Below are 9,291 nucleotides of genomic sequence, written 5' to 3'. Positions count from 1 at the left end.
AATCTCTAACATATTATTTTGATTTTTTGCCTATGCTTCTGTTGGAACTACCAGCTGTTCCTCTGGCCTCGCTATTCCAATTCTATCACACTGCTGTCACCAACACTGTGAAGACCTGCTCAGCTAAAATACTTTTTCTTACTATCTGGAACTCCAGTTACGTAAGAGGAGGTTGTACTCTCTGCGGGGGCATGTAGGTCCTGTTTAATCACACTGTCACACCTATTTACTTCCCCAGAAGCATTTGAGCATGTAACGTGTACAGCAGGAGACAGAGTTACACAATTTCCAGCCAAATGTAGCCAGCCAGTTCCGTACTATAATGGTGCACATTTACTCACAAACCCATGAGGTGTCTGGACAAAGACTACAGATTAAATGATACTTTTTCTGTGATCAAATGATTTAAAAAGGACAAAATATTTTTCTAGTAATTGAAGGAACTCCTCAGAGAGACTGTGGAAGTTCTGGAGTATTCCTGAGGTAGACATAGAAATACTAAATAACTTGCTTAATGTTGGAACAAGAGTGTGCAATATCTACACTGATTAAAATTGCAAAGCAGCCCAATGAGAACTTGGTGTTCTCTGGTACTCTAGGTCTCACAGAAAACATGTTGCTCAATATAAATTTTACTAAGGACCAATAGCTCAAAAAGAACTGAGTAGAATTAACTGGTATTTCCCTTTGAGATAAATAAACTGAGACCTCAGGCTCATAAACAAATGCAAACAACTTGTATATACAACTCAGTCTTATAATCCTGCATCATACAATGAAAATATTTTCCAGGTTTAAATGCAGAAATTACAGGCAGATCAGAAAAGGTTTGATTAAAGTAATTCAGGCCAGAGTATCAAGACTTGCTGAATTATAAAAAGTTATCTTTCCTAGGCTGATTTCAGCTACATGTCCTGAAACTAGTTATCCTCAAGGAGGGGAGGGGACACAGCACGATGACGATGGGGACGACGGACACCAAACCAAACCAAAAAAAACCTGCAAAGAAACAACTATAAACATTGAGACACATTCATGTTTTTCGCTCTGTGAAGGTTAATGGAGTTACAATGAATGTAAAGAAAGGCCATTATATTAATAACTAAAATCTACAGCAATAATGAAATACTGAACGTGAGCTTTAGCTCAGAGGTGACACAGGCATTGCATAGGGAGATATACAGAGACAGAGCTTCTACTCAGGTAATGAGCTGCAACAGCTTATACCAGCTGAGGATCTATTCCAAATGCTTAAAGGAAGCTGCTTCCATCACTAAAACCAATTATTAGGGTTGTGTGCTCTGCAGCTTTTTTTAGTAGGTTACAGTTTCTTCTGCCAAGCTAGGAAGCTATGCTATGAGCAGCTGGTACTCCCAGGACTAACAGCTCCACCACAATTTTATCCTCTGATAGTCAAGCCTCTGATGCCTACGTTTGCAATACAGAACCACAGAGGGTAAGTATGGCAAGTTTCTCCCCCGTGCCTACAGAGACTTACCCACTAGCTTCACAAAATGACCTTTGTTACAATGGGATTTACACTGGTGTCCTTGGAAGCAGCAGATGGTCAGGATGAGCTGCTGCCATCAGCATTTTTCCTTTAGTCTGTGAAATTATTCACAGCCCCCCTCAACAGTGGAGGCATTTTCTCAGCTTAAGAGCAAAAGCACACTAGTTAAAAGATGGGGCAAAACAACAAGTCAAGCAGTAGTGTCTTTAAAAGACACTAAAATGGGTTGGATTTTGTGGTTATATAAGAGTAAAAAACCACTCTCTCGATGTGATGTATGAATTAAATGCTGTACCTTATCATCAGGAAATATGAACACACTTCCTTCAATTATTTCCTCTTGCAAATCATTCCCTGTAGGTCTCAAAGGAAACAACAGATGAACCCAAAACAAGTTTTCATTTCTTTGCTGGCCTGTTCAAAGAAAATGCAACACTCTGGTTTGTTTTTATAAAACACCTCACTGTTTCGACAAAATTTCTTGCTCATTTGAAGTACTTTACGAACAGGCTGGTATCATTATCTCTACCTGTAGAATGAGGAAATGAGAAGAAAAGCAAGGGCATCTTCAGAGTTGTACCCAGGTCTCCTTCTGAGTCATTGTATTATGCCACACTGCTAAGTCTCCCCCACAATATAAACCCAGCAAGCATATTAACCTGTGGTAGAGCCTTCTGTCCATTGAGTGGTATCTTATACTGTAGGTATAGAGGGAGAAAAACTTGTTAGAGATGTATGCGTATTCAACTGAGAAATCTTTGACACTTCTGATAAATTTTCCAACTGATTTATGTACTGCCAATGTGTTTCTCATATGTGTAAAATATTTACAATCTTGGTCCTGTAATGGGACTCTTTTCCCTCCAATAATTTGAGCAGGCTGAAGGGTTGACACTCTTGGCTTGAATTGTTGGCTCATGTATTACTTATGTTGTTTTTAATTGCAACGTATTCTTCCCTGGAATGACATGCTTGTGTCAACACAAAACAGGCTCAGTGCAAGATTCACAATGGAATTTGAAACACTCTGTAGTGCAGAAACATTGGAATCCATGAGCTTGGTTTCAAATCCTTCCAGAGAGATGCTTTCTGAGAAGTCTGCATCTGGTTTTCTAATCCCACTCAAGTTTGAGAGTATTCAGATCAAGCTTTACATTAAGCCCTTTCCCTAACAAGCAGGGCCAAGACAAACGAAGTTACATTTGCCAACATATCCCTAGAGAGCACAATGTATCTCTGCTGTAAAATCCTCCTGCCATTTTTTGCAAAGCTGGTAGGGATGGTGTCAGTTTTAACCTTAAAGGGAAACTGAAAACAAATCTTTTAAGTTTACAACCATTTAAAATACAAACAGCTTGGCAAAGCAGCCATTCAAGACAATTTCTCCTCAAATAACAAGACAGTCAAGGCTGACTGCAATTAAAGGTACAGGCTGAAAAAGTAAATTTGATTTACAGAGTGCATAGAAAATGGCTTGAAGACTTTGGTACTGAGGGAATTTTGGAACCATACAAGAAGAAAATCATCCTAAACTATGTTATAAAGACTTCTTGGTTATCCTTTTAAAACAATTCTAAAAAAAGGCGGGTTTGCTTCCACAGAATTCTGTTAGTTTCATCTTTATTAAATACAGTGGGACATCTCCCATAAGCATAGTAAAAAACTATATTAAGCCCGAAGTCAAGTGATGTTCTTTTCTCAGCCATGGGAGAAATTTTTCAGTCCAGTAACTGCAACTTCAGAGTGAAATAAAAAAAAAAAATTAGAAACTAATCAAGGCCATGAATCAGTCTCACTGGGGAACAACAGGGCTATGCAGAACACGGATCTAAATTGCTGTCAACGTTAGAAATCCAGCCCGGGGATCTGACACTTGCTGATGAAAGTTGGTGCCAGACGAGAATAGGCTGCGCAGGGTACACAATTGTTTGCTGCCCTCTGCAGGGTCGCGTTCAGCATTGCCATCCACAGCTGAAGCCTGGGAAGTGATAAACAGGCTCGCAAAATAGTCTGTGCTTTTTCAGAGGAACTTTTACAATTTCCTGGGGTATTGTTACCTCAACAGTAATCTGTATTCCATTTATATTTATTAATATTGCATTTATAAATGCAAATCAACAATGTTACTCCAGTTGATGAGTCAGTTACAGTTACTGCTCATAGTTTCATTCCTGTTTTCTCAGTCAGAGAAAGAAGCCACTTATATATCCAAAACTGATAAGCTGGGCATAGTCAGTTCTCACTTCTATTCCACAGAATCAAATACATGTTCTAACTAATGCAGGACTCAGAGCAGCACTTTCTCTCTGATACACAGCAGTCCAGAGAACAAAAAAAGCACCCCAATGCCTTAGAGAGCACAGCTAGGGCTTTCTGGCCGTGCTGGGAAGGGAGTCGGTTAGACTGTGTATGTATGCGTTCTGGCAGCATGCCAAAGTTAAGTTTTGATGGAAATACTAATCCCTAGATCACACTATCACATAGAAATAAAAGAACAGGCCCTCTTTCTTGCAACTTCACCACCAGGTTTCTACTCTTACTTCGATTGCTTGCTAGGTACCGAGATGTAACCAGGAACCAAAAGGTACCATTAGAAGAGACTCTTGTCCTCCTCTGCTCTCAAGGAAAAGATTAAGCAAGTATCACAGTGTCATGCGCTTCCTCCTTCCAAACTACTGCGTAAATTATTTCAGTTTCATACAGTGGATGATAAAAAAAAAAGTCTTCCAGTAGTAACTGTTAACTCCTTGCCTGAAAATACACAAACATGGGTACTGTGCTCCAGTATCACTCAAAGTGTGACACAGACGTCAAAAAGTTCTTGAGAAATGAGTGATTAGTGAGTGTTAGTAGAAGATTATTTTTACTCAAGTGACCAGAGGATTCGATCCACTTATATACTTCGTTAGAGAACACTTCCTTTAACTCCAAAGCAAAGGCAAGGATATGGTTCTTGTTCCAGCTATTCTCTTAGAGACTTTACAGAGGTGTTTTGTATTCCCATTTCATTTGCCACAACACAAACAACAATAAAACAAACCTACCAGCAGTATCAGGAACCTTAATTCACTACTGTTTGCAGGACACACAAATTATATAGTACAAGACACTATATAAGCATAGATATTTTCTTCATCATTACACATCTGGTGTCACATGAGAATGTTACAAAGACAACTGTGAGACTGGGGGATAATATGCCCATATACAAGAAGGTCTGATGTGGAGAAACCTTTGCTGGGAGGCAGTCTTAAGCACCCAGCATTCCTACTGGATGCAGGAAGCCCTAGTATATGTCCACATGTGCATTTGCAAAACGTGTATCACATATTTATAATTCCTTCATACTGAAACACATAAAAATAAAACCAAAATGACTCATTCTCTATTTGTCATGGCTGATTTTGTCAAACCAGTATTAGATATGGAATCACAAACTGCAACATAGTAATACAACAGAGAAGTTGTTGGAAGGAGGAAGAGTTTTTAAAGCTATCCGAACCAATTTGACAGCATCAAATGAAGCGGAAAGAAAATTACAAGTTACATCGACACACAAGGATCATCATGTCAAAACTGGCAAAGCTTGGCAAACAAGCTGAAGTTTAGAAATTAAACACTTCCTCTCAAGCAATTCATTAGCAACAACATAGGTCTATATAATACAAACAAAAAGTCCAGAAATGCACTGACACCTTACAGCTAGCACCCGCATTCTTTTTTCCAGAGGTCAAGCATGGTCCATTTATAAACAGCTCAGAAGGAGCCTAAGCAAAACTTTGGAGATGGTGCAGCATTCCAGCCTTATGCAGAACTCTGCAAGCAAGCCAAAGGGTTTGACATGACTCAATCGGTGAAGAACATAATCCAACTCAGAAACCAAACTTAGCTCTGACCAGGGTCAACCTCATTCATCAGCGTCATCAAACTGGCCAGTCTCAGTCATTCTAACGGGTGGCGTAAAAGCAAGGCAAGCTGCATGGTGACAGCCTGGGTTGTAAAACGAATCTTCTCGCCACGAGTATGAGGCCAAAAGATTATTTTCCTGAAAGCTTCCACAGTGGAAATCGCCAGCATCTAAAGAAGATCAAAGAAAAGATTTAAACCATCGGAGATACTTAGAAAAACTAGTGGTATAATGTAGATTATTTTGCAGGTCTACAGCATCTTCCAGTTAAGTATTTCAATTTGATCTGCCAGCACTCATGAATTAGACCAACAAAGAAAACAGAAAGCTGAATTTGGCAACATCTTCATTTTAAGGAAGGTTCTTGCCACCAAGACAAAACAGTTTTCCAAAACCCTCAATGATATATATACCTGGGTTCAGAACATCTGACACCAGTCTTACAATGCATGCAGTTCTTCTACATTCTCTCTAGGCATAAAAGGCTCATGAAACCATCACTTTTATTTCCCTTCCCCCTCCCCACTGCCTCCATAACCACATCCCAATTAGGCACCCTCCAAACCCTTTAAGAACTGGGTCACTAGGCAGAATGGAAGGGTAAGGTCCTGTAAAAGCTAGCTCTGAACATTTCTACTAGGCTAGAATTAAGCCTAATAAGCCTGTTATTTAACCAATCTAGCACAAAAATAGGGCAAAGTCCTTTAACAGAAGCAAAAGATTGCTAGCCAGCAGACATTGAAAGGACTGAGCAAATGAAAAGCCCAGAATACAGGGCAGCAGAGGACCCCAACACAGTACATCCACATGTCAGCCTTGCCGTAGCACTGCCAAACAAGCCTTCAAAGCAAGCATTTTTAAAACATTTTTTAAAAGCCATAAAATGACCGACCAAGCATGTTTTTTTATCTGTAGCAGTTAACAACTCAGACACTTGTACTCAGTATCCTTCACAAGCACCTGAATCCCATAACAACAGCTTCCTTAGTTTGTGAGGATTTGAAGAGCATAAGCTACAGATAGGAATGAGTTAGTTAAATAAAGGAAAAGAACTTGTGACAGTTCCATTAAAAAAAAAAAAAAAAAAGGGCAAAACACTCCATAATGAACAGATGAGAAATTAAAAGGAAAGCCCAGGATGGAAGAGAGGGAAACATCCAAAAAGGAAACAATCTTTTTCTCAGATTATCCAGTGTGAAAAGCCACTACTGTATTTCCTTTTTAAAATCAGAATTATTTTATAGGAAGTCTGCAAAAACTTTCCCACTTCCTTCTGTTATCAAACAATGGAACTTGAATACAACAGCCATTTATGGAAGTAAAGTAAACAGAGAATTGATATTTTCTAAGCAAAGAAAGGAGTGTTTGTGTTAATAACAAAAGATACACATTAATGAGATGAAAATGGAAATGGTACTATTCTGTGTCAACAAAGACACAGCAGGTCACCACTGCTGGCTAAACTCCATTCACTTGTTCTATCCGAACACACAGCCAGGGAAATGGAAGATTGAGACTCTCGGTTCAACACATGAGTTACCATAAACCAGTTTAAAAACTGGAGAATTAATACAACGCTAAGGACATGCATGAAACTGCTTGTATGCACTGCCACCTTTGTCCATGGGACTGATCATACGCACAACCATTTAAGAGGATCAAGCTTCAAAAAGCCAACCAACCAAAAAAAAAAACCCACAACCAAAAACCCCTACCCCAGACAGGCCAAAAAAACCTCTACAGAAAAAGCAACAACCAACCATATTCAGGACAGAGACTGAGCACTTGTACTTCTTCCCTCCAAAGAACTCCATACTCTAGAGGGACATTACAGTGTACAGTCTGGATGAATTTTCTTGGAGGAAAAGAGGAACTCCATTTTCACAAAAAAGTTATATTCCTGCTATTCGAGAATAACAAAGACACACTACTGAGTCCTAGTTTCTGCAGAGAAACTTAATACACGCATTCAATTCCTCTCCCCACCATTCCACTCTCTAAGAATTGAAGTGCTTAAGCAAGAGTTTCATGTGAACTTCACAACATTGCCTTTAAATCCTACATTTGACAACAAAATTATGCATTACAAATCCATGAAGTCAACCTACAACAACAAAAATCGCTTCCCAAAATAGAACATGCAAAGCACCTACCTCCAATCACATACTATCGAAAAGTCAAATGAAGCAGAAGTAAATGTGTACTCACCATAAGGATTACATTCAGAGTCCTCCAATTCTTTATCCCAGTCTTCCACCTCGTACACAGAAGCATTCTGCAGCTCTGGAAAAGTTATAGCCTCAGGCATACTGGAGACTTCACCACCCATGTCTTCCAGGTCAGGACGTACGTGAACACAGTCAACAGGAGAGCCACTGACATCATTTTCATTGTGAGAGATATCAGAGAATCCACTTTCTTCAGACTCGCTATCAAGAACATTTGGAATATTCTTCAGCAAACATTCTAAAACCAATAGAAAGAGACAACAGAGATGCTTAGGAATTAAACAGGAACAATTAAATGCTTAGCATGCAATAATTCAGACAGGTATATGAACGCACTTCGTGACTACTAATCTTATCATAATATATGCAATTTCTTACATATGTAATATCACTAGAGTGCTGCTTCAGGTTTCAGATGCTTGGGAACATCAGACACAGGCTTGCATCACAACACTAGCCCAAGTCAGGATTTTCAACAAGCTCTTGTTGGAAAATAACTCTTTAAACTAGGACAAAGGACCCAGCAGCCTTGTTTCACCACATTCACCTGTTGGCATTTTTTAAAATAGGTATGTTGAAAAAACACAGCTCTAGTTTAAAAAAAAAAAAATTTGTAGCATTGATTAATTACTCTTGCACCTCGGCATACACAAATACCTACACAGAAATAATTTAGTGCAGTAACTGAAGAGGCATATCCCATGCATCACCAAAGAGTTTAAGTATTATTTCCTCAAGGAGAGTGTGAGTTGTATTACTCACTGTCTGCTTTGTTTTGTCCCAATATTTTAGGCTTACCTTTTCTGGGCTTCCAGGTCATAGTTTCCCTCTCATTAGGAAGCTGCTCCTCCTCAAAGCTTGCAGACTCAATGGCAGCTGCCATCACCTACAAGACAGTTTTAAAGAATCCAGTAGCACTTTCCACTGATCCCTCCAGTAAGTCTCATGCAACTTCTACTGCATTTGAGTGTTTCTGAGCCCTTCAGCATGACCTGTTTGTTTGTTTCCTTGATGAATCAGAGGTTTTAAACCAGACGAGCTTTCACTTCAGAAAGCAAATCTGCTGAGGGATGGCTCATCCTGCTGCTGCCATCAGTCACACCAGGCAGCAGCCAACACAGAACTGCCAGTCTTCTCAGTCACACCCATAATCCTGCTGCCATGCTGAGTTTTGGGAACAGGTCCCAAAACCGACCCAAAACACACCCGTTTGGGAACAGTAGCAGACTGTGAAAGCTGCGGAGGTAATTGAAGACACGAGGAGTGGAATGAGTACAAGCACTAAAGACTATGAACCAACCACCTTGTGGGAACCGACATGCCAAGGAGATGGGACAGGGCCAGACCCACCAGCAGCCCTGAGGGGCTGGGAAAAGATGGTGGATGCGCACTTGGAGAATGGAAGGTAACACCTCAACTGGTTTCGTGGTCCCCAAGAGAGGAAAGAAAGAGTGAGTTATCCCTGCTACTTCCACTACCACAAAGATGAACTCGCTAAAGGACAGCCCATGGCGGCGGGTGCGGGAAGCCGGGCCCGCAGGTGCTCAAAGAGCCGAGTCTGGGACGCCTGCGGCCGGGAGGGGCCTGACAGGGGCCGCGACCACCGAACAAGGGCAGAGCACCGCATACTTCGGGCAAGCCCGCTG

General features: G+C 40.4%; 1 protein-coding gene across 1 annotated transcript; it reads right to left on the bottom strand.

The window, feature by feature from the left end:
- Nucleotides 1-5,417: 5,417 nt before the first annotated feature.
- On the bottom strand, nt 5,418-8,528 carry COPRS (coordinator of PRMT5, differentiation stimulator). Its single transcript, XM_010285252.1, has 3 exons — nt 8,408-8,528; nt 7,626-7,883; nt 5,418-5,587 (listed from the first exon to the last, which is right to left on the bottom strand). Exons 1-3 carry the CDS (start codon nt 8,526-8,528, stop codon nt 5,418-5,420), a joined length of 549 nt encoding a protein of 182 aa, XP_010283554.1.
- Nucleotides 8,529-9,291: the final 763 nt, after the last annotated feature.

The sequence above is a fragment of the Phaethon lepturus genome, unplaced genomic scaffold (genome assembly GCF_000687285.1).
Source record: "Phaethon lepturus isolate BGI_N335 unplaced genomic scaffold, ASM68728v1 scaffold51634, whole genome shotgun sequence".
In the NCBI taxonomy this organism is placed as follows: domain Eukaryota; kingdom Metazoa; phylum Chordata; class Aves; order Phaethontiformes; family Phaethontidae; genus Phaethon; species Phaethon lepturus.
Note: the sequence above shows the minus strand (reverse complement) of the source record. Positions and strands in the feature narration are given on the sequence as shown.